Source organism: Scardinius erythrophthalmus (assembly GCF_964197995.2).
Source record: "Scardinius erythrophthalmus genome assembly, chromosome: 11".
Classification (NCBI taxonomy): Eukaryota; Metazoa; Chordata; class Actinopteri; order Cypriniformes; family Leuciscidae; genus Scardinius; species Scardinius erythrophthalmus.
In genome coordinates this window covers 43,071,899-43,097,983 of record NC_138231.1, presented here as the reverse complement: position 1 = coordinate 43,097,983, position 26,085 = coordinate 43,071,899, and the positions used below count along the sequence as shown (strand labels likewise).

Below are 26,085 nucleotides of genomic sequence, written 5' to 3'. Positions count from 1 at the left end.
GTCATTAACGTTGTCAAAGGGAATGAGTTAAACGTGTTGCTGGTGTTCCTTTGGTCATCCTTCAGTTCCCATGAATGATTGAATATCCAGTCACAGTCGCTAAACTTGAGAGAAGAAGTTGTTTTTCAGTTTTTTTCTTCTAAGGCAAATAATGTTTGTGTTCCTTTGGGGTTTCTCTGGCTTATGATGTGTTCTTCAATAATGTTCTTTGAGGACGCAAAACAGAAATGTGTGTCATCAGCAGGCTTGTGTGTGTGTGTGTAATCGCTTGGCTAATTAACTAATTAATTACCCACTCACTTGACAAAAAACTTTACATTCTCATTGGTGATCTGACTCCTAACTAGCTTTATAATTCACTGGCATACCAGAAATGTTCGGTTAGTTAAGAAAAAAAATAAAGACATTTCTCAAAGTCCCCTTGTGGTAAAAATCCAGCTTTTAATGTTGTTTATGTGTCTATGTGGTGTTTTTAATGTGCTTTAAGTCAAACCATGTGTAAATTCATAAGTCGACACTAGGGCTGGGCGATATGGCCTAAAAATAAAATCTCCGATTTTATTTTTTTTAATTCGATTTCCGATTTTTTTCCGATTTTCCCCCCTACTTATTAAGGAAAGCAAGTACAAACGGCAGACAACTTAAAGCAAATTTTAGCTGTATTTAAATTTAAAGCAATACAGTTAGCTGTTTTTTAGCTAAGGTTTGTTGGTCACTGCGGTTTTGTTCATCTCGGAGAGACTGGCATTTTTCATATTCGGCTGGATGCAGGGCTCGAAATTGACTTTTTTACTTGGTAGCACTGGTGCTCCCAACTTCAAAAGTTAGGAGCACCCACCAAAAATTAAGGAGCACCACAACTACAAATTATATATGAACAGATTTCATTTCACCGGGGCTTTACAGACACATCCTGTGGTCAAGATTTGAAATTTAGTCCTCTGGCTCTATATCATCTCAACACGATGATAATGGCACATGATTTGTCATTTGCATACGTCATGTTAATCGCAATTCCGTTCTTTTTCCATGAGCTGCAACATAGGTTTAAATTTAGTGAAGGCAAGCTCTTTGGCGATGGTGTATGCGGTGTTATATTTGACGTATAATTAGCTCTGCCAGTAGAGCGAAACGACCAGCAGCATCCTGCCGATTAAAAGCCTTAATAATCAAACCTGATGAACCTGATTTGTTTGCCACACACCTGTCCCTGCATTTTTTGCTTGGCACTTTATTGCTATTAATATGCTGTATTAATCTTTGTTAATACTAGTTAATAAAATACAGCTGTTTATTATTCGTTCATGTTACTTCACAGTGCATTAACTATGTTAACAAATAAAAGAAAGAAAAAACACTTCAATAGCCTAATGTAGGCTATTAGTAGCCTAGCTTAAATGTTGAAATTAACATTAACAATGGTTAACAAATTAACAAAGTACAGTTTATTAATAGTACATGTTAATGTAGTTAACTAGAATTTAATAAATGGAATATTATTGTAAAGTGTTACCGATTTGTTATACACCGATTCAGACGTCTCGTGAGTTCAGTGTTGGACAGATCAGTTGTTTTAACCATTCATTCAAGTCAAATGAGTCATTAGTTCGCGAATCGGACATGTCGATTGCCAACCGCCAATAAACACCAAATAAAAAGAAGAAAAATCGGACGTGTCATGTGGACGTGTAGGGTAGCCTAAGGCACGCGTTGTGTGATCCCGGCAGTTGAATTTTTAGCACAATTCACACTCCGCTGTAATTCAGGAGAAAAAAAATCTCCGAATGCTTCACGTGAAACTTCGGTCTTCCGGCCTTTTTCTATCGTGATTTTGATTAATATGCGCGAGGGAGGGAGAGAGAGCAAGATAGCGCTCGTGTTGTTTGAAGACGTGAGAGTGCGCGCGCGCGCGACCGGGGCTCTCTCTCGTGCTTATATATCAGCGCACATAAGGTACACAGTGAAGTAATTTGCAAACGTTTTGTTTTAGAGAAATTAAAACAAGTCGCACCACAACCATTATTTGCACTCGCACAAATGCTCCCAAATATATTTTTAGGTCGCACAGATTAAATTTCAGGAGCATATGCGACCAAAATGATCATTACACAAAAACTCGATTTACTTTTTTTTTTTAATCGCCCGCAACAAAAAATTCGAATTAATTCATTCAATCGATTTTTCGCCCAGGCCTAGTCGACACCATTGCTGAGTATTTCCTCCTTAAAACTGCAGTGAACCAAAGACAGTCTCAAAAACACGCTTTGAAATCGCTGGTGTTTCTGACGTCACAAACTACCTTGTAACCAATCAGATCAACGTGTGATCGTCAACCTGTGGATCTCTGAGCTGAGTGAGTGAGTGGAGGCGGGGCTCATTTGCATATTCATAGAACCACGCATACTAAATGAGGCAAGGGTGTCGAGTTACATTCAAGATATTTGAAGGCATGAAAAAAAAATGTAAAGGATAAAACTTTTAAATATGTCATTTTGGTGATCAAAGATGAGTTTTAAGGCATACAATTATTGACTACAGGGGGACTTTAAGATTAATCCTAAGCAATGCAATTCTTGAAACATTTTCTAAGAACAAGAAATAAGACTTTGGCTTTGGCTTTGGCTTCGATTCCTGATCAACTCAATGACTTACTAATCTCAGTGTCGTGTTTTTTAAAGCGGCTTGTATTTTAAAATAGGGTGAACTCAGGTTTATCGGGACACTTTTTGCCATTGAGATGACTGGGAAAATGAGTGTCCCAATCAGGTAGTTTTAAAGGGCCTGTCCCAAGCAGTGTGTTCATCTTTTCTGCGCTCATGAACGTGTCCTGTTTACGGCTGCTCTCATACGAGCCCAATGCTGCTGAAGTGCTGTCATTTTAAAATGAAAAACAATGTCCCTATTTGGCATGTTTTTGTCCTTTCATGAGATGTTACTGGATTTTGAATTCAGCAACAAGTCATGTCAGCCATTATAATGATGATCATTGTTAATGTTTGCATCATGATGCCACTTCAGGGAACATTCCTAGTTATAGTAATATATATTATATGTAGCTAGTGTTACACTGTAATGTTCAATATTTAATGTACAACAACCCAATAAATCCCTGAACATCTTATCTTTGAAGATTTACAGCAAGCTGGAGGTTAACATCTCAACTAGGAGAATTATACATGTATATTAGTGTAACTCCCAAACTATAGTAAGTATTTGTATGTGTAATTAGGAATGTGCAAAATTAACACTTTTATTTAAAATTTGAAAACCTGAGCGACTGGTTGACTGATCATCTAAAGGAAGGCCTGTGTGAGTAAGCTGGTTTCAGGTTCACCGTTTACATTAGGCTTTTTCTTACATTCATGATTCACAGGTTAAAATGGTTAAAACTCACATGGTTAAAATATGTTTTACTTCAAATTATTTAATGTATGCTAAAATTATTGCCTGTAATCCCACTATCCACTATATGATAATAATTCAGTTTCCCCAACTGTTGGTGATATTTTGACCATCACTGCATCGTTGTGCACCTCTAGCCATGGGCTAAAGAAGGTCTCACACTTTCCCCAGGGTTCACAGCTCCGTGTGAATGCCGATTTCCCACCTTCTCCCAAAACAAGATCCCTCAGGGCAGGAGATCCCGGAGGGGTTTGGAAGAAGGTGTGAGGGGAGTGATTTAGAGGGTGTGTGTGTGTGTGTTAGATAAAGGCTGGCGGTGTTTTGTGATAGTGTTGAGAGCTCACATTTAGTCAAGGTCAGCACACACACACACACACACACACACACACACACACACACACGCACGCGCACACACACACACACACACACACACACACACACACTCTGTTTTATCTTGTGTCCAGCATAGCAGTAATTTATAAGTCGTTGCAAGCTCAGATTAGTGTACAGACTCCTGTGTGTGTGTGTGTGTGTGTGTGTGTGTGTGTGTGTGTCTGTTTGTTAGTGAAGCTGAGTGAGAAAGATAAGATATTATTCTGTATCATATACAGAGGACATACACACATTATACACTTCCTCAAACGTTCATATCACACACACACACACACACACACACACACACACACACACACACACACATTTACCTGAATATGTAGAGTTTTTTCAAATGATACACATTATTATTATAGTCTTGAATATTCTTGCCATTTTTAATATGGGAACATCCCCATTAAGGTTTTTCAAGCACTTTTTATTTTTCTAGGTGAGAAACACGAGCACACGTGTGTGTATTCATATCATTGTGTGGATTTCCATAACCTTAAGCCCAACATACAGACGTTTGGCATTGTTTTAAGCTGTTTTTCCCCATGGACATGTTTAACTAACACTGTGAGATATCTCATCCTCAGGCCCCACACACACACTCTATCTGATTGGCTCCAGAATATGTCTTGCTCTGAGTTTATACTACGACAAAGAAAGAATTCCCCCCGATATTAAACTCATCATTTAACCCGTATGCTGTTATTGTGTAAGGAGCACATATACATTTTAGCCATCATTCACTGATGATCTTCCCTTTTATTTCTCTCTGTACAGTGTTTGAGTCTCACGGAGAATGGTGTGTTTTCCTGTCGTCTGGCCAGATAATGACTTGTTCTTAAAGTCATTAGGCTGATTACTCACACTCACTCTATTGTCCTGATTTAATGTGCTTCACTGTGTCTCTCTCTCATTCCTCACCTCAGTGTTGTAGATCAGCCACTGGGTTTCAGAGCGGTTCTGGTAGGGTTGCACACATTATTCAAGGTTGCTATTATTACACATTGTTTAAACTAAAAATAAGAGTATACTTTCAGTCTACTTATCAGAGATATGCTTGACAAAATTATACTTAAGTGTACTTGGGCTATGCTTAAAAGTAGGTCTATATTTGGCCTATACTTAATCATTTGTTCAAGATACACTTAAGAAAAGTATTAATTGCATTCTTGACGTGTAGAACCGTTTACTATTTTAATAGAGTAGCCTATTAAGGACTTTTCCCACATGTATTGGTTGTATTCAAACATTATTGTTTTATAAACTTGCATGTTTAAAGCAACAAGTCATCTTTGTGGTGGAACAGCCTTAAAGTCATTTGTACACGGGTGGAACTGAACCTGACCTTTTTTCTACACAGTTCTATTAACACACACAGAAACATATAAACCTGGCTGATTTTATGAGCAATTCTTCCAAGGTGTGAGCGTATTATCACCGACTTGATTCATACTGGCTTATAGGCCATTGCCTGAATATATAATTCGACATCTTATCATAAATCATTAAAGCTGCAGTCCGTAGTTTTCCCTCTCTGTCGCCATCTCTGTTCGAAATCTGCAATTGCAGTTATTCACGGAATTATCAACTTTTATCTATTGCACGACAACTGTGTTTTGGTGGACTATATATCTATTTATGAGTTCCTTTGTTCTGTTGAAAAAAAAAAAAAACATGATATTTTAAAGATTTTTGGCAATCAAACAGTTGACTGTAGCCATTGACTTCCATAGTAAGATAAAAAAAAAATACAGAAGAAAGAAACTCAGGTTTGGATCAACTTGAGGGTGAGTGAATGATACCAGAATTTTTATTTTTGGGTGAACTGTCCCTTTAATGATAATGGTTTATCGTCAAACGGCTTCAGGAACAAGAACACATGTGGGCGTGGCTTGATTGTGTCTGTGGGGAATTGATTGGATGGTTTTAACAGTCCATTATTTAACAGTCCTGTTCCCCCGTGTACATACTATGTACTTATTAATAACTAGGTAATAACCCTGAACCTACCCCTAAACATGACCTTACCCATGTAATAACCTTATATTATCCAGTTCACTGTAAGTACACGTACTGTAAAATAAAATGCAACCATGATAACAAACAATGTAAACAACTTCTCAAGTAACGAAAACATTTTAAAAGACACTGAGAGTCTTCTTCTGCCGAAGCTGTAACTCTTGGTCTTCAGACGGATCACTATCTTCTCCTCCCGCATTGATCAGAGAGATTGAAGGTCTGTCTTGTGTTGAAGAGACTCGGCTTCAGGGTGATCTCCATAAGCTCAGAGAGCGAGAAATGACAGATTACAATCTAAACTGAGAGATGAAGTATCGCCCCGTCCCGGGCTGATGGATCTGCTGCGCGGGGAGTGGGATATATTGCCCCTAATGGGCCGGAGTGTTGGCACGCGGAGCGGCTGGGATGGAGGACGTCTATTCTGCGGGAAAACAACATTTCGGCATGCGTCTCTCCAAATGATGAAGGACATCTCGCTCTCTTCGCTCGCTGACAGAAATAAAAAAAATATAAAATAAAAAAAACGCACCCCACGCATCACATTGGCATCAATAAGGATTTTTCCTTGCTCTCATTGTTTACTCAGAGAGCTGTGGTAATGATCACCACTGCCAATGCAAATGTGTGTGTGTGTGTGTGTGTTTCTGTGTGTGTGTGTTCTTGACAGGTGAAGAGATGAGAGCTCAGAGCTCAATATCTGGTGAAATGATGCCAACAGGAAGAGGAAAGTGTGCATGCGTGTGTGGTTTTTATATGTGTGTATCTGAATTGCAGTTTTTCGGCAACACTTTACAATAAGGTTCATTAGTTAACATTAGTTAACATGAACTAAGAATGAACAATACTTCTGCAGCATTTATTAATCTCAGCTAATGTTCATTTCAACATTTACTGATACATTATTAAAATCAAAGGTTGTATTTGTTAACATTAGTTGTGCTGTAATTAGTGCTTTACGAAAATTCGTGTTATTTTCATGGAATATTGCAGTGTTTATTACTAAATGATTTATCAGTGAACATCATTATTGTTTTAAATTCATGTTCCTGATCATCTTGAATCAGAATAAGTTCCTCTTGCAGCATCTCTTCTCTTCTCTGATGACGAGGGCGGGGCAACCTGTCAATCACCCGAGATCCACCAATAGCAAACCACAACCATCCAATCAATTCCCCACAGACACAATCAAGCCCCGCCCACATTTGTTCTTGTTCCTGAAGCGTTTCACTCGAATATACGACACAATAAAGAAGAAAAGATCAGCACAACTTACAATTCATGCCGAGTTAATTATCACTAGTACTAGTGCGAATAGTGATATGCTGAAACCTCTTAATAGTCTTAAAGTTGAGTGTGTGTGTGTGTGTCATCCTGCAGCGTTTGAATGATTCCTCAGTTGTGTGTGTGCTGCTACTTTACAGAGAGATCAGATTTTCATCTGCTACACCAGAAAACGTGAACAACTCACGCAGATTTAGGAACCATATACACATACAAACCTTAGCAACCACCCAGAGACCCCATAGCAACCAGCCTGAACATCTTAACAACCACAAGCTCTCTAAAACACTCTTGTTTGGACTGAATGCATTCACACATGCAGAGACACAGTCATCATGTAGGTGGCGTGATGCTGTCTGTCAACCCGAGTCTTTCTTTCCTGAGGGAGAAAAATGAGAGCTGTCTCTCTCTCTCTCTCTCTCTCTCTCTCTCTCTCTCTCTCTCTCTCTCTCTCTCTCTCTCTCTCTCTCTCTCTCTCTCTCTCTCTCTCTCTCTCTCGTCATAATGTTCCTCATCTTCGGTCTGAGAGTGTTTCTGTGTGTTTGTGTGTGTTGTGAGTCATCAGCCTTAAGCGATATTGATTGTGGTACATGCAGGGCTTCAGATGTAATCAATGTTTCATAATTTAATGCTCTGAAGAGTCATTTATGTGTTCAATAGAAACATGATGGATGATTGTGTGTGTAATGGATGTTTAGACATGATGCAGTCCAAACACAAACCCTCAAAATCACTGTTCAGAGTTTTATCACTGCTCAGAATGTAAACAGTCAAATATGCAGCATTTATGTAGAATGCGGTGTGTGTGTGTGCAGCAAGTGCTTTGCTTAGACTTTTTTTTATATTTAAAAAAAAGTAATTTTTGCAGATAGTGATGTGTGTGTGTGTGTGTGTGTGTGTGTGTGTGTGTGTGTGTGTGTGTGCGCGTGTGTGTGTGTGCATGCGTGTGTTTTAAAGGAGTCATGAACTGCATTGTTTTATTATTTTATAATGTTTCCTGTGGTGCATTTATAATGTTAGTATGATTTTTACATCAAAAACTTTAATAAATTTAGAAATAAATGGGCTTTTCTTACCCTGATTTTATCCTCTGATTTGAACGCTCTGTTTTAAGCGACGTGTCTGTGCGAGAGTTCAGTGTAAATGCCCACTGCTGTGATTGGCTGTGAGACTTCAGTGTAAACGCCCACTGCTGTGATTGGCTGTGAGACTTCAGTGTAAACGCCCACTGCTGCGATTGGCTGCTGTGAGACTTCAGTGTAAACGGCCAGTGCTGCGATTGGCTGCTGTGAGACTTCAGTGTAAACGCCCAGTGCTGCGATTGGCTGCTGTGAGACTTCAGTGTAAACGCCCAGTGCTGCGATTGGCTGCTGTGAGACTTCAGTGTAAACGCCCACTGTTGTGAATGGCTGCTGTGAGACTTCAGTGTAAACGCCCACTGTTGTGAATGGCTGCTGTGAGACTTCAGTGTAAACGCCCACTGTTGTGAATGGCTGACACCTTTGCATATGAAATAGCCAGCATTACATGTGGAACTCTCTTGAAAACCTTTAGCAGGTTAGCATCCTAAAGAGGATGACCTCTTATAAAAAGCTCAAGGAAAATTTGCTATCTAAATTCATGACCCCTTTAAGGGTTGGTGATGTCTGCAGATAGTGTTGTGTGTGTGTGTGTGTGTGTATTCTTACAATGAGGTTCTGATTGACAACAAAGCTGCAGGCTTCCTCATCCAGACTGATCTGCCGTCAACATTACAATAGGGCAAACACACACACACACACACACACACACACACACACACACACACACACACACACACACTATCTGCAGACATCACTCCAACCCTTGAAACACACACACACACACACACACACACGCACACTCAGTAAAGGGGAATATGTCTCTGTCAGATTATCGTCTAGACATGTTTTAAGGCCTTGTGTTTTCTGAGGATGAAGCACCAGGTGATGAAAAAATATGGTGAGAATAAACGTGTCTTATTACAAGACCTCATCTTTCAATATTACACTTAATTCAGTCATACAATTTAGATTTGTTTAGAGATAAAATCTTCACATTTGAAGAAAAGTCTAAATAAAACATCATCATTAAAGTTGTTATATTTCAACTTTAAAGCAGTTTGACCCTGTTTGAGTCAGCATGAGCCTCTCTGGTTCATATTCATCCCATTTAACCTGGAAACAACATCAAATTGTTTCCATTTCCATTGATTCCACATCAAAAGTACAATTCAAACATTACACTCTTCATTTCCTTTCCTAATAGCTTCATTTATCCGTTTGTGCACGTCTGTCCTCGTACAGTGGATTGTCATTATCACTTTAAGGTTATTTGACTAATTATATTTGGCGATGATAGAAGTTTCACATGTTCTTGTTCCGAATGAATAGAGAAAGAAAAGCAAACAAACACACAAAGAGCAAATCAAACTCCTACATGCTCTCATGGGCGGGTCTGATCTGAATGTGTCTTCTTTCTCCCAGTGTTTCCCACCTGTGTGTGTTAATGCGCGAGTGCATCAGTCTGCATATGTGCAGGTTTCACACACACGTGTGTGTTTACGTGATGTCAAGCAGTGATAGCAGGATCCTGCGGTGTGACGGGCTTCATCAGCCTGTTTATGGCCCTGTGTTCATTTAGAGCAGCACTTCTCAAAGTCCGGATACGGACCCGGAGGGAATTCAATCCGGACCCGTCTCCATTTCGTATTTTAAGAACACTAATTGTGTGTAAGGGATTAAAAGTGTGGATTGCCTACTTTGATAAACGCATGTTAAAATCATTTGTTTAGTTTTTTATGTATTTTTGGAGATGGTCCGAAATTAAAGCAAAGGCGAGATATTTAAAGTTTTCCTCCGTGATTTAGTTGCCATGACATCCAGTGAGCATACAGTATGACTTTTGACGTAATCGGGCGCAACGCGACACTTCACCGCAGTAAGCGTTTGAATCAAGGGGGTAATCTTTCAGAGAAAACTGAAGCTTCCCCGGGGGCCGCCATTGATTAGCAGACCATCACCTGCTGTTAGACTCCCATTGACTCCCATTCATTTTGGCGTCACTTTGACTTGACATCTGAGGCGTTTAAAGACTCCATTTGTCCATTATTTATTTCTAAAGAAACACGAAAATGTATAAAAGGCTCCATTGCCTTGTATCTTATGTTATTGCCCCGTAGAAGCAGTTTTTGTAAAAATAGGCTAACGATTGCGCCATAACCACGCGACTCTCTGTCGCACAGTAGAGAGATTACCGTATGGACAGGAGGAGAAGCTCGCGGGCGATCGGGGGGACGTGGAGGCAAAATGACAAAATAATTAATCAGAATACTTAGCAAAAGTTTCTCCTGCTCCAGCTCATGGACAGCTCCTACTCACACTCTCCGTCTCTGCGAGATTCGGAAGGGAATGATTCAGATTTCTCTTGGTAAAGCTACTAGAAGACAGACGGGTTGCTCACGTCACATCTACGTCGTCAAGCTCAGTGTGAGTCTGCGCAGTCGCTCCGCCATCAGGAAGAGAGACTTCACTTTTCTCTGTTGAATCCAATGGGGTCGCTGTGTCCATTTCTTTTACTGTCTATGGTTTGAATGGTTGTGGAGGATGTCATTGTCCAGGAAAAGAAAATTTGACGAAGAAAATAGAGTTTTCAAAGATGACTGGAGAGAGGTTATGTGTTCATTTTGCCCCAATCAAGCACAAAGCCATTCTGTTTGATTTGTAATGAGACAGTTGGAGTTGTGAAGAGTGGAAATGTCAAACGACATTATGAAACAAAACACAGACATTTTGAGCGGCAATATCCACAAAATACAGAGGTACGGACCGCAAAACTATGACAGCTAAAGTCTTTATATGAATCAACAAATAAGTTGCTAATGCAAAAGGCACCTTATTTTTTTCATAAAATGAGTGTTGATTTGTTATGCATGTTTATTAAAACAAGTTTTGTAATAACCAATAGTTCCGGACCTTTGACATTGATGAAAATTCAGATTTGGACCCTTGAATGTAGACTGATTTAGAGTCTACATGGAATATGTGCACCTAAAGAGAACTAGTGAAGGCAAAAAATAAATAAATTATATATATATATATATATATATATATATATATATACATATGTACATATACATATACTGTATATATATATATATGTGTGTGTGTGTGTGTGTGTGTGTGTGTATGGTGACCAAATTGGTTTCAGTTTTGCCTAAGTATTCACATGTAGCCTCATTATTCAGGGCTCTTTAAACGGACTGGTCGTTCAGGAAGAGTTTTGAAACCGCTGACAGTGTTGAAGATGTCTAGTCGAGCGCATCTCTAGTTCAGAGCCGGTTTTGTCCGGCTCTGATGGGATAATTGCTGGAGTGCAGGATGTCACCCAGTCTACCTCTGTCCTGCTCTCTTCTTTCTCATTTCGTTTTTTTTATCCTCTGATCTTTCCTTCTTTTCTCATTTCAGCAATTTTCACTCTTGCCAAAGCCTTTTCCTCAGCTGATACTCTGTTGAGTCTTTCAATCATCCTCTCTGATGACCGCTCACAAACTTGGAAATGTCAGGGAATCTAGAAATAAAATTTAAGATTTTCAAGCCTGGAAGAATCAGTAAAAACTTAAAAGTGATGGAAATTTCTTCACTGAATAGATCTTTTTTTCCTCCACTCACAATATGGCGCATCAAATATTGCATTAGCTGGATATTGCCGATGTAGAGTAAAGCAGGCATGATAATCTGTTGAAGGTCAACAATTATTGATTGTTTCAGTTGATTATTCATATCAGTCTGTTAATTAATCTGTTAATTCAAAATGGATGGATTGTTCGTTCATTCATTCATCCATTCATTCATTCATTCATTCATTCATTCATTCATTCATTCATTCATTCATTCATTCATTCATTCATTCATTCATTCATTCATTCATTCATCCATCCATCCATCCAATGTTTCAGTTCTCAAAGGCTAAAAATGGCCAGATGTAGTATCAACACAGCACCGGTCAGATAAAGCAGACATATCCATCAAATGATAGCAAATACTACATTCAAAATGTAGAAATCTACTCGACTTTACTGCAAAAATATGAATTCTTTCAATTCAGCCAAGAGGTCAGGCAGTGACGAATCAATCCTCTTCTGGTCACATGTCTTCACGTGATGTGAATTCGCAGGTCAGAGTTCACCAAACACGAGCTTGCATTTGCGGACTGATGCATTCACATGTGTTTGAATGGAATGGAAAGTGTATTGTGACGCCCCTAAACATCCACCTATTTTTATGTGCATTTTGGAATATCGTATAAAAAGCAATGGATAGAAATGCCAAGATGCACATAAATTCTAAAAAAACCGAATGCACTTGAGGCAGATAATTGTTTTATCCGATAAGAAGACATGCACATAATCTATGATGGAAACACATTTACCGAAACTCAGGTGCAACAAGAAACTCAGGGGACTTTCCCTCAGCAGAGGCTGTGATTGGATAACTGGACTAACCAGTGGACCAATCGCATCGCAGCATCTCAAATGTTGGTTTGGTGGCTCTGAAGCGCCTGAGTCAAAGTCTGTGATCAGAATGATTTGGTTTAATTCCCTCCAGAAGCGTCTCATGATTGTGTTCACAAACACCAGCATTCGAACACAAGAGAACATGACAGCGTTTATTGTCACAGTTTCTTCCCCGATTTCAGCAACTTCCTTTTTTAGTACTGATATTTTGCTGATAGTTTCCCAGGAAGTGAACACATGGGATGGAAACACTGCAAGTGTTTTATGCCATATTCCAACTTTGAATGGAAACATTGGTGCAGGATTGTGACGAGATTCTGCATATACGATGGCTGATCAGCAGAATTACTGTACGAGCGAATCCCGTAGGATTAACTTGAGCGAGAGAGAGAGAGAGAGAGAGAGAGAGAGAGAGAGAGAGAGAGAGAGAGAGAGAGAGAGAGAGAGAGATAAAACGGCATTCAGCCAGAACACTTTTGAAGATTTATAATCATAATCGGCTCATAAGCATTACTGACCAAGAGCGGCCCTGAGATTTGCTTTGGAAATGTCAGAGGCATTTTAAGAGAGATCAGTTTAAAGAGCTAGAAGAAAATGTCTATCAGTATTCCCTGGCTCAGACTGCAGATGGCCTCGCTCTAATTGAAACGGCTTCTCCTCTGTCCTGGCCTGATACGGACGGGTCACTTTCAGATCGCAGGCTTAGCGCTCCAGGCTCCATCGCTGCGATCTTGACGCCATGGCAGGACATTAAAGGTTCACTGGGAAAGCGCTGTACAAAAGCCAGACCTTCACGTCGAGGCAGAATACTGAGCGAATTCAGCATTCAGTCGTGCTTCAGTTCAATAATGAAACCTAAGACTGACCTCGCCATTCACAGGCTTTTCACTGACGCCTCTTCTGTCGCCTGTGGCTGCTTGTTTTCACTCCCGGAAACGAGCAACTGTTTGGGAAAAGCTGTTTTGTCTTTGGAGATTAAGAGAATGAGATTTGGCGCTTCGTTGTATATAAACAGGGACTATCTGACAGCTGTAAAGAGCTCAGGAGAACGAGTCCAGAGACACAGAGGACGGGGAGAATAGAGGAGAGATAATGCTGTTGGATGCTGTAGATTAACAGCAGATTATCAACCCAGGAGGAGTTTTCTAACACACGGGTCATTTCATCTCAGAGATGTTTTAACAGATTACATTTGTTAAAAAGAAGCACACTTGGTCACTGAACGTGTACTTTTTTTAAGTGCACTTAAGTTGCCTTAGATTTCATTTATGTTATTTTTAGGGCTGTGAAAAGATTAATCGCGATTAATCGCATCCAAAATAAAAGTTTGTGTTTACATAATGTATGTGTTTGTACTTGGTATAATTATTTTGTATATATAAATACACACACATGCATGTATATATTTAAGAAATATTTGCATACATATACTGTATATATTTATATATAATTTATATTATATATAAATATATATTTTTTATATACTGTAAATAAATAACATTTTTTCTTAAATATATACATGCATGTGTGTGTATTTATATATACAAATTTAATTATACACAGTACACACACATATATTATGTAAACACAAACTTTTATTTTGGATGCGATTAATCGCGATGAATCTTTTCACAGCCTTAGTTATTTTATTTGCAAGAGCGGTTTTTAATATTGTTAGGGTTTGGTTTATTCATTGGTTCACTGGATTGATTGAGCTGTATGAAGTGAATGGCAGCTCATCTAAAAGACACTTTTCTCTGTGCAGGTGATTTTCGAGGCGGAGGTGACGAACGGCAGACGAGGTTTCATTGCCATCGATGACATCCAGGTGCTCAGTTACCCGTGCGGTGAGTCAGCAGAAACAGCACGTGTGTGTGTGTGTGTGTGTGTGTGTGTGTGTGTGTGTGTGTGTGTGTGTGTGTGAGGTCTAGAAGTCTAGACTGGTAAGAACGTTCAAACCCTGCACCCCTATTATTTAAAGCAGCTGTAATTTCCTAAAAATCACACGCTTGAGGAAATATAGCTGTCTTATAACTGACTCTTCTTACTGCACTGGGACAGTATTTTAAAGACCCCATGAAATCAATATCCATGGTCATCCATATGAAATACTCTAATACTAAAAGATGCTTAGCTAATGCAAACTTTTAGCAGATATACACAGGCAAAATGAACAATGTTTATTTTCTGAAAAATGAAATAAAAAATAAACTGGAATAACATTTCCCTGTTTTTACTGTATTTGTGATCAAATAAATGCAGCTTTGGTGAGACTGTTTTCAAAAACAATAAAAAATCTTCCCAACCCTAAACTTTTGCATGGTAGTGAGATGGGGCCAGGGATACAGACACAGATTTCATTTTGAGTCTCAATATGAAGTAGTCTTTTGATCAGTTTTTAAAAGTGAAATATTTTCAGGTCACGTGACCATCACGTCGGCAGCGGGAAGTGTGTTTATGGGTGTTTATCAGCAGTAAAGAGCAGCGCGATCAATAAATGATCAGAGAGGACGCATGAGCACAAACACACAGATGGAGCTGGAGCAGATCCTCTGAGCACTGAAGTTCGTCTGATATATAATTAGCCCTTATTGCACGCCAAGTGCTGCTCTTAACATGCAGCGTTTAGGGGTCAAGTGACACACATCAGCAGACACACACGCGCCACACTTCAGCACTCCAAATGTCAGCAATGTACATATAATTTTAAGTGATTAATATTTTGCCATCATCTCTCCAGGTTAGCGCTAGTCTTACGCGTCTGTCAGGCGCATCCGCTGGGATCAGAGCTTAGCCATGATAATATAAAAGGTATTCCCAATTAACGGTGAGTCCATGGGAGCACAGGGATTACTGCCACTCCAACATGGATTATATTCCCTCTGAACGCTGCTAATAAAGCTTCCCGCTGATCACGAGTGACATCTTATTAAAACGATGCAGGATGAGAGGGAGATGAAGAAGGTTTGTTGCACGGAGGATGTTTGCGGCGCTAAAAGAGCATTTTCTTTAAGGCACTGGAGAGAATGTGATGCGTTCTGTTCCCAAAGCTGTTTCAGCTCATTTGGCACAGCTTCAGTCCAGCCCGACACCTAGCAAAGATCCGCTGCTCGTACCAGATCAACACACGCTAGATTTCCTCTCACCCTACGTCAGTTTCAGTGCAGAAATAATGAAATACTCTGCATTCGGTAGTTACTTATGTCTATAAAAATTGGTATGTTGAAAATGTATAGAAATAAATCTGATCTTTCATACAGTATATTTGTCCCCCGAATTTAATTAATAATACCAGGAATGATTGATTGCACCAAAAACAGTTTTTATGACCATTTTCCACCTTCTCTAGATGGTAAATTTGGTCAACTTTTAGCACTCGGATATAGATACTGGGAGGGTGGATGGATGGATGGATGGATGGATTGGTGTATGGATGGGTGGGTGGATGAATGGATGTATGAATAAATGGATGGGTGGATGGTGTGTGGATGGATGGATGTATGAATAGATGGGTGTGTCGATGATGGATGGATGGATGGGTGTGTGTGTGTGTGTGGATGGATGGATGAATTGATGGATGGATGAATGGATTGATGGATGGGTGTGTGTGTGAATGGATGGATGGATGGATGGTGTGTGGATGGATGGATGGATGAATGGACGGATGGATGGGTGTGTGTGTGGATGGATGATGGATGGATGGATGGGTGTGTGTAGATGGATGAATGGATGGATGGATGGATGGATGGATGGATGGATGGATGGGTGTGTGTGTGGATGAATGAATGAATGAATGAATGAATGAATGGATGGATGGATGAATGGATGGCTGCTGATATTAACTAAAGCAGTGGTTCCCAACAGGGGGGTCGCGGCCCACAAGGGGGTCTCGGCGAGCTCTCTGGGGGGTCGCGTCATATTTTGAAAAGTTTTGAGTAATGAGCATTCAAGTCGTCCGTAACTTCTTCTATGTTAAAAATTTACAAAATGTATATAATGAGCGAGTTCATTATGAATCCATCTTCCAAACTGTGTTTTTGTCTTATTCTGAATCACTATGGTACACCTATAATAAGTGTTTATATTGGGACTATTTAACACTGGTTCGGATCGCCGCCGCTGCGGAGTAGTGGTACTTGACCTGCGTGACTCGTCATAGCCAAACACAGAGAAGTAATTCCGGCTCCAAAAGACGCATTATTCTGTTAACAAACGCATGTTTATTAACGATCGCTATAGCGCAAAAAAAAAAGGAATGCATGCTTTAAGGAGAACGATCATATTACATTAGCTAATTTGATCCATTCCCTGGCCTGGCTGACCAAAAATGGGATTTTAACCATGACAGCCTTAAAAAACAAATACAAATGGGCCAGACTGACCCTTGAGGATGATAAAGATGTCTTACCCTGTAAAGATCTCTTCACCATTGACCAAATTACTCACGACCAGTAGATCCTCACACTTATTGATAAAGCCTCACAAATAACATGCAAGTATTGGGGTCCCAGACAGCAGTAATTTTGTAATAGCCTATATAGGCTATTCAATCTTTTTTTTTTTTACCTACACACCAGTGTGAATACTGATATTTTTTTATTGCGATTCAAATAGGGCCAATTTATAGGCTACTCTTAGGCTTACGTTTTTAAATTACAAATGGCCCACTGATGTTTTTGTTATTGTATTTTCAATATTAGGCTATAGGCTATTATTTGTGCATAAACATATCTGGTTATAATAAACATAGCCTACCATTTGCTTGAAAACAACATATTTTGTCATCCTTGCTGCTAGCCAACAAGAGCGATAATATCATTAAATGTGAAGGGGGGGGGGCCCTAAAATATTTTCTTGGGAAAAAGGGGGTCTCAGACAATAAAAGGTTGGGAACCACTGAACTAAAGGACACAAAACTCACATTTTAAACAGTTTTAAACAGGCTTCTGTACCTTTAAGAGCATGTATGTAACAATGACTTCTGTTATAATTGGACGATTTCTAAGCATGTCAAATAAGTTACAGAGCTCATAATGAAATGTACGTCATTTATTTTCTGTAAATGTTCCTTATCTTGATTGCTCCGCCCCCAAATTCACAAACACGCTATGCAGAACAGGCCCCTCCCCCCTCATGAATGGACACGCCCCTTACTACTTGTACAAGTGTGTTTTGGGGCTCAGTCCGATCTACTATCAACAGCGATTCTCAAAGTCATTTACTGCACCAAATGAATGTAAATGGCTGAGAAGAAATAATAGGGCTAGTATTACTATTTTATTTGATTTTGAAATTGGTGATGAGATTTATGAAATTTCAGTTAAATGTTTATATCATAAAAACTTTATTTAAAGTAAAAATAACTATATTGTGATATATCACTATTGAGAAATAAAATGATTCATATTGTGATTGCGGTCACATCGCCCACCCCTACCTCAAACCTTCAACCACCCTGCCGCATCAGCCCAAAAATAGACCATTCATTTCACCTGTTACCAAACGCTGTGTGTACATCTGTATGTGTTAAACGCTGTGTGTACATCTGTATGTATTGCCTGTGTTGGAAGTGTCCAGCACTGGTTTAGTATTCTGGTATTTGAGAGCTGTAATGTCATGCGTTGCTGTCTTGTCCTTCGTTGCAGATAAATCCCCTCACTTCCTGCGTTTGGGGGACGTGGAGGTGAATGCCGGACAGAACGCCACGTTCCAGTGCATCGCCACGGTCCGGGACGCGGTCAACAACAAGCTCTGGCTGCAGGTGGGCACTGGGAACACACACTCAGCTGAGCTGAAGCAGTCCTCAGTCTGACACATCAACACCAGCTTAAGCATACTGTTAAAAGAGAGCACTTATTACGAAAACAATGCACTTTAAAACAATATACAGTACTCAATTGCAAATTGAATGTATAGTTTGTAATGCATCTAAATGGAAATGCATTATAGTTTAAACTTGTATTAAATGAAATTAGCTGAACTTTTAGTGCTTTTAGTACATCTTTATATATAATTTCATAATTACTTCTATTGTCTTTGAAATATGGTTAAAGTACTGACATGCATTTGTGGTAAGCTTAAATATACTTTAATGTCATTTCTATTGAAACCTGTATGTCATGTATTTAAATATATTTGTAATTGCATATGAAGTTGCTATTTTGTACATTTAAAATATATTAACTTAAAATTCAATATTGGATACAGTTCACATTATAATCAGGTACTTTTCATGTGCTTTAGTATGCTAGTCAACACATGTGAACTTCTATAAAGCATGACAGAAATTATTAAAATGTAATTATTTAAAATGTGCTTTAAAGTAAAACTTTAACTTGACATTATAACAAGAGTGCACTTTTTAAAAGAAACGAAACAGTCATGAAAGTGTCTCTCTACAAATGCACTTAAGCGGCCTTTTATTTCATTCATATATTACGGTTACACTTTATTTTGATGATTTACTTTAGACATTCTACTAATTACTATTAATAAAATAAATAAAGTGTTAGCAGATATTAATCAGACAGTCTAATAATACTGATATTCCAATAAGAGCTAGTTGACACGTACAGTAGTTGCTAAGTTACTTATAGTTAGTAGAATTTCTAAAGTAAAGTAGACCTTTGAAATAAAGTGTTACCTATATTATTTGCAATTACAGTAAAAAATAAAAATCAATTTGAATCATATTTCCCCCTGCAGTTGTTTTTTTGGGTGTTTGCGACCCGCCGTTGGAGGACCATTGAACTAAAACTGCAGTCGAGCTTTAGATCAGAGATGGGATTCACCCTAATTGGCGGGGAATGTCAAGTTCAGGATGTGCGGGAGCAAACAATTCGGCTGTTTTTAAGTTCGATGTCACTATACTCAAAGAATTGCATCATTTGTGGAAACTATATCGCATATTCATGGTCAACCGGTATATATAAGCACACTTACTAATCAAGCAGCGAGAGAGAGACTCGGGGTTCATTACAGCAGAGCCTGTCACAGAGAGAGAGTCTCCTCAAATCTTCCCACTTTATTCATCCCGAAGGAAAATCCTGCTCTCCTAATGATGTGTGTGTCAGCAGGGTTTTCATGTGTGTGTGTGTTGAGGTGAAGCCCTGTGATTGTGATTAACTAATGAGAGGGCTTCACATGCAGAGAAGATTGAAAGAGGAAGTGCCTGACAGTGCGTCGGAAAAGTGACCTTTTCTGCTCTGATACATGAGGAGGTGAAAAAATGAAGGAAAGCAAGCAAGTGCTGGTGTCTTCTGACTAATAGGAGATGTCAGTGTTAAAGGGGCTAATGAATGATCCTCTGTCGCACACGCACACACACTTCACTCACTCAGATCGCCTGTGACACTGACTGCCGTCGCTTCTCCAGTCGAGCAGATTACAGGAGAACAAGCCTGAACGCTCAGTCCTCTTATGAAGTCAAGTCCCAAACCCAGGAGTAGCACCCTAGGAAGGTGGCATAGTTAGACATGCTTACTCCAGTAATAACAGTAAATTATGCATAATTACAAGCAGCTAACCCTAAACCGAACCCTATCCCTGTAACCTTAACCCTGTAGTAAGTAAATGGAGTTCATTAATAGTACTCTGTACTTATTTGTGTAATTACACCGTAATCTCTTTAAAATAAAGTGCAACAACTACTTGTTCACTTTCCAGGGAAAAGGAATAGAAGAGCATTTACTGTAAACCATAACGCAGTGTCATATATTACTGTGGTTAATCTGTGGTTTATAATGGTTACAGATCCTCAAAACATCACAGACTTCATTTAACCAGACTCACTCTAAAGCATATTTTAGTAAGCATAATCCAAAAGCTTAAACAATCAAAAAGCATCCTGTGAAAACGCTGCATTATAATGGAGATGTACTTTAAAACCTTTTAGAGGCTGAATTTTTGTGGTATCAACTTCAAATTATGGAACTTAACGTGGTTAGGCGTATGGCGTTGATTATTGGTCCAGATTATTTAGTAAAATATATATTTTTGATCAAATAAAAAACGTATTTTATTTCAGTACATTTGCTTTACAGTAGACTTAAAAAATTGTATAATTTACTTCTGCAATAAATCCGTATACCAAAGGCATTGATGAACTGAAGTTAAAGCACATGGAACATTGTGAATATTGACACACTTTGGGTGAATTATGACGTCTGAAGCCTTTATGATATTGAGGAAATGACTGAATTATTACTTGCTCTGTTGACATGTATAGCGGCGTAACGGAGAGGACATTCCAGTGGCGGAGAGGAAGAACATCAACCACAGGAAGTTTGCGGCGTCCTTCCGACTGAGAGAGGTGACCAGTCAGGACCAAGATCTGTACCGCTGCGTCACCCAATCAGAGCGAGGCTCCGGCGTCTCCAACTTCGCTGGGCTCATAGTCAGAGGTAACGGCTTGCTTTGTTTTTATGCTGTCTTTGTAATTTTCTCTAGATTAAAACTAGGGCTGTGAAACTCACGATTAATCGCAAATAATCTCATCCAAAATAATAGTTTGTATTTACATAATATATGTGTGTGTGTACTGTGTATAATTATTTTATATAAATGCATACATGCATGCATATATTTATGAAAAATGTGTTATTTATATATAACATATTTATTTTTATATATAATATAAACTATGTATAAATACTGTATAGTATATATATATATATATATATATATATATTATATATATATATGTATATATACAGTATATACATGCAGATATTTCTTAAATATATACATGGATGTGTGTGTATTTATATACAAAACAATTATACACAGTACACACACATATATATTATGTAAACAAACTTTTATTTTGGATGAGATTATTCACGATTAATCGTTTCACAGCCCTAAACAGATAGTTCAGACTCTATATTCTAATTTGATGAGTCTGTATTTATTTTGGGAATGTGTTACAAAAGGGTACAGAGTCGATTATTATCACATATAATAAGAGATGCACCGATATGAAAATTTTGGCCGATACCAATAACTGATAATTCTTTGTATTTGAAAGCCGATAACTGCTATTTTGGCCGATAAATCTAAATCCTTTTTTTTGTTTTTTTTTGAGAGAGAGAGAGAGAGAGAGAGAGAGAGAGACTGATTACAAAACCATTAAAAGCCATGTCCCAAGCACACGATTATAATGATGTTCTCATTATAATTTTCTGTAGCCTATATGACAGACTTGCATGTTGCACTTTACTGTATTTTCCTTTTTTGAAGTGATTCCGATCATATTTCAAGCAGTTCAAAACAGTGCGCATCTGAAGAGTCTCAGCTGAAGGAAATAATCCACTATTAATCAGCTTTAATATATCGGCCAAATGTTCTTATCGGGCCGATAACGATAACATTAAAAATGAACATATATCGGCCTATACCGATATGGCGGCCGATATATCATGTATATATCGTCTTTATAGATTTAATGAATAAAAGGCTGTGATTTTATAGACTAGTTTAAGGCCTTCCCACCCGAAGTCAAGAAGAAACAGGCTACAGCGACCATCTGCTTATTAAACGCTGCTAAATAATACAAATGCATTCATATTTGAATGACCATTGGGCGCACAATGCCATATTAATATGCACAACCTGTTTACGCAAACAAATGTCGTTGGGTGTTTCTTGGCGACCTCTCCCGAACCCGAGAGCGTGCGGAAGTGCTGCTGTGTTTGGTCCCGTGTGCAGATGCGACTCTGAGAGGAGTGCGATAGTTAGCGGCGGCCGGAGGGCAGAAGGGCCGGTTGAGTCTCAAGCGCTCTGACAGTTCAGATATCTCCACCACACTTCCCCAGCTGACATCCTGCTACACGGATACCAAAGATGCTAATTTCAGCGGAAATTTTTGGGCCATGGATTTGTGCGTGCGCTAATGGGAGCTGGCACGGAGTTGCCTATTGTCGCGCGTGACCCCGGGCTAGTGCTTTATTAGCTCCCGCTCTCCCTAATGCGGGGCGACAGCGGGCCCTCACGGCTGTTTGGGGCCGCTTTGTAACAAATGGAAATTTCAGTGGCAAATTCTTACGCTGGAGAAGGATCGATCTGTGTGTCCTCCAGCTGCAGCGAGAGAGATGGGAGAGAGCAGAAAAACACAACACAACAGTTGTGGCCTCGGCGAGTTTAGCCCAGGGTCTGGAGTAATGACATTAGCCCGCTCTCGCTTGTAGGGAATAAACTGAATTGACAAGAAGTGTGCTGTGAAATAGATTCAAACGCAAACAGTCGATGAGCGCCGCCCTGTTATTATTGGATACCGGTGGTTTGGAGATCGTTTCCCTGTGCCGCTGCAGAAAGACCTCGCTCTTCAAAACAGCACTTCTAGTTGGAACTGGAAGGCCCGACGTCACAGGAGAAAAGCGTCTGTCTACTTTAAAGTCTTCGAGAACTAATAGACCAGGACCTTGTGAGATAATGAAAAGCTGAGGATGAATAAAATGGAATGTAACTTTTGGGGCTGTACAACTTTTTTTGTCTTTTTGCTTAAAATCACATTCATGTGTTGATAAAAAAAGAATGCATAAAGATAGAATACTTTTTTTCTTTCTTTTTCTCTGTTCTTTCTTGTGATATATTGCATATTCAGATATTCATTCAACAAAATACTCTTGGGGCCATGAAACTTTTGTGAAAATGGTCAAAAACGCAAGCGGTGGCTGGAAAATGTATTCCAATCCCCCCCCCCCCCCCCCAAAAAAAAAAACGCTGCCAGGGAAAGAGTTAAGCAAACCCAATCAAAATAAAACACTTTAGAAAAATCTGTTTACATGCATGTCATGTGACCACTAACTAAATATCAGAACATCATGAATGTGTCTGTTACGAAAGATTCCAAATACTAAATAATTTAATGATCAAATAAACTCAGAATAATCCAGCATGTGCAGGAGCCGAGGAAACACAGGAACTCAAGAATACACTGATAACAAACCCAAATACCAGCGGCTGTTGTGATTAAACCAAACAGACGTGTGGCGGGAAAATGAGCAAAGACAACAGGAAATAATGAAGCAAACTAAAAGTCCTTGAGGATGAACACTAAACTGAGAGTTCGTGACTGTGTCATTAAATGACTGAAATATTAACTTAAAATCTCAAGAAGATGTTTTTCTTTGGAAAGTTTGGGAAGTCTGTGATAGACCAGTTTTAAAGAATCGTACGGTCAAATCCAGAACGTTATGCATCCAAAAGTGATGTTTAAGATGTTGAAGAAACCACAGATTTCTCCCCAGTTGTGTTTGTGCTGGAGCGAGACGTGAGAGACGATGATTGTTTGCTACTTGTGATTTCCTAATGACTAGATAACAGGCTGTCAGGCTCCTGTGAGCGCGCGGCACCCCGTCGCAAACACGCGCACTGATCGCTGGTAAATATGCCTGGAGAGACAGCCGGAGATCAGGAGTTGAAACGAGGGAGATTTTAAAGACACCGGCTCTGCGTATGCTGACGGATCGTTAAAGTTTGATGAAGCGCCATCGTCTGATACTTCCCGACGATACACACACAGAACAAACGCAAACAAACCAAAAGAGCCAAAATGTCAACAACTCCGAAAGCTTCATCTGAGAGAATCTGAGAGAATGAGGAACAGAAAGCGCTTCATTAATGTCACAAGCTTCGGGTTCCTGACTGTGAAACGCATCAATGATTCATTGGCTTTCCCTGAACACACACTTGCTGCTCTCACACTCGCACCCGGGCGACACTCGGGGTCTCGAACCTGACAAAGATCTTCCTAATGCCCACTTTATTTCTGTTTCTTTACTACTATGAGAATTGGAGGAATTATTGAGCTGGTGTTCCCTTATTTGTCATACAGTACTAGCCAAAAGTCTGAGGTCTCTTCTGCTCAACAAGGCTGGATTCATGTGATCAAAAATACATTAAAAACACTGAAATATTATTACAAGTTAAAATAGTTGTTTTCTATGTTAAAGTGTAATTTATTCCTGTGATCAAAGCTGAATGTTCAGCATCATTACTCCAGTCTTTAGTGTCACATGATCCTTCAGAAATCACTCTAATATGAGGATTTGATGCTCAAGAAACATTTATTATTTTATCATTGTTAAAAACAGTTCATATTTCTGTGGAAACTTTGATTTTTCAGGAATCTTTCATGAAAAGGAAGTTCAAAAGAACAGCATTTATTTGAAATACGATCGTTTGTAACATTATACGTCTTTACTCTCACTTTTGATAAATTTAACGCATACTTGCTTTAATTTCTTTTAAAAAAAGTCAAACTTTTGAGTGTTGCATTGTGGGTCAGGCTGTTGTGTCAGGTGTCAGGGGTCAGAGCAGCGTTTGAGGCGTGAGGAGTGTGTGAGAGGTGATCACATGTCCTGTCAGTGCGGAGAGAGAGAGAGGGATGAGTGTGTCTCCTGCTCTCTCTATCGCTGTCCGTCAGGTGTTAGATTGCCGTGTCCCTGATCCGGATTCGCTCGCGTCTGTCATCTCTTTCCCTTCACAGGCCCCATCAAAACTTCAAAATAAAAAAGCTGTGACGCTTCCCACAGGAAATATTTCCTTTTGCTTTTCCTCCCTCACATATTCTCCTTCCCTTTATGTCTGTCTCTCTCTCTCTCTCTTTACCTTTTCTTTTTTTAACGCGGCCTTGCTTTGATCAAACACGTCGCTGCCGGGTCCTCGCGCCTGCGAAATAAATGACAAAGAAACACATTATTTCTCTGACTATAAGATGTTGAGTCGAGGGCAAGTGCGTTTTCCTGTTGGGTGCGTGTGTGTGTGTGTGAGGGAAAGACAGATGAGACAGGGCTTCAGGAAGGGTAACAGCAGGGCACATCACTATCATTGGCTCATGTCACACACACATGATGGATGACCCGCGTGAAACAGCCAGTGACACCTGACAGAAACACACTCACGCTCTCAGCGCTCGTCCACGGTGAAGCCCACATTCAATCCAAGGCCATTATCGCTAACAACACATTTGTAATTTGTAAATATTTAGTTTGCATATAAATTACAAACCTTTAAGGAATAGTTGACTTAATAAAATGTGAAGATTCTGTCATCATTATTTGACCGTGGAGGAATCATCACACAGATCTCTTTCTATAATATCGCGTAAGACACAACAATAAAAACACAACATAACATAAACATAATTAAAGTCATCCATATGTGCACTGTGTTCCAGTGGCTGGGTAAATGACGACAGAATGATGATTTTTGGCTTTTAAGTCAGTGATAATGTTCCCTTCAAATGTTTGGCCACTTTTGTGATATTTTATGAAACTTCTGTTGTTTTTTTAGCTTGATGATGATGCTTTTGTGTCACTAGCTGCGTTTACATTGACACTTATAATCGGATTGACTGCTCAATCGGACTAAAAAACCTTCATGTAAACACCTTAATTGATCCGAATGAAATTTAAATCGGATTGAAAGATCGATGGTGGTTTATTCCTCTTGTAATCCGATCG

The 26,085-nt window shown here is 39.3% G+C and overlaps 1 protein-coding gene across 4 annotated transcripts in view; it reads left to right on the top strand.

Moving 5' to 3' along the window:
• The window catches only part of ptprk (protein tyrosine phosphatase receptor type K), a 188,593-nt gene that overhangs the window by 73,988 nt on the left and 88,520 nt on the right, over window positions 1-26,085 (top strand). For all 4 annotated transcript variants that reach the window (XM_081379511.1, XM_081379509.1, XM_081379510.1 and 1 more), the window contains exons 4-6: window positions 14,385-14,466; window positions 18,265-18,380; window positions 20,847-21,021. In XM_081379511.1, coding sequence (XP_081235637.1) covers window positions 14,385-14,466; window positions 18,265-18,380; window positions 20,847-21,021 — 373 coding nt within the window. The remainder of the gene's footprint in view (window positions 1-14,384; window positions 14,467-18,264; window positions 18,381-20,846; window positions 21,022-26,085) is intronic.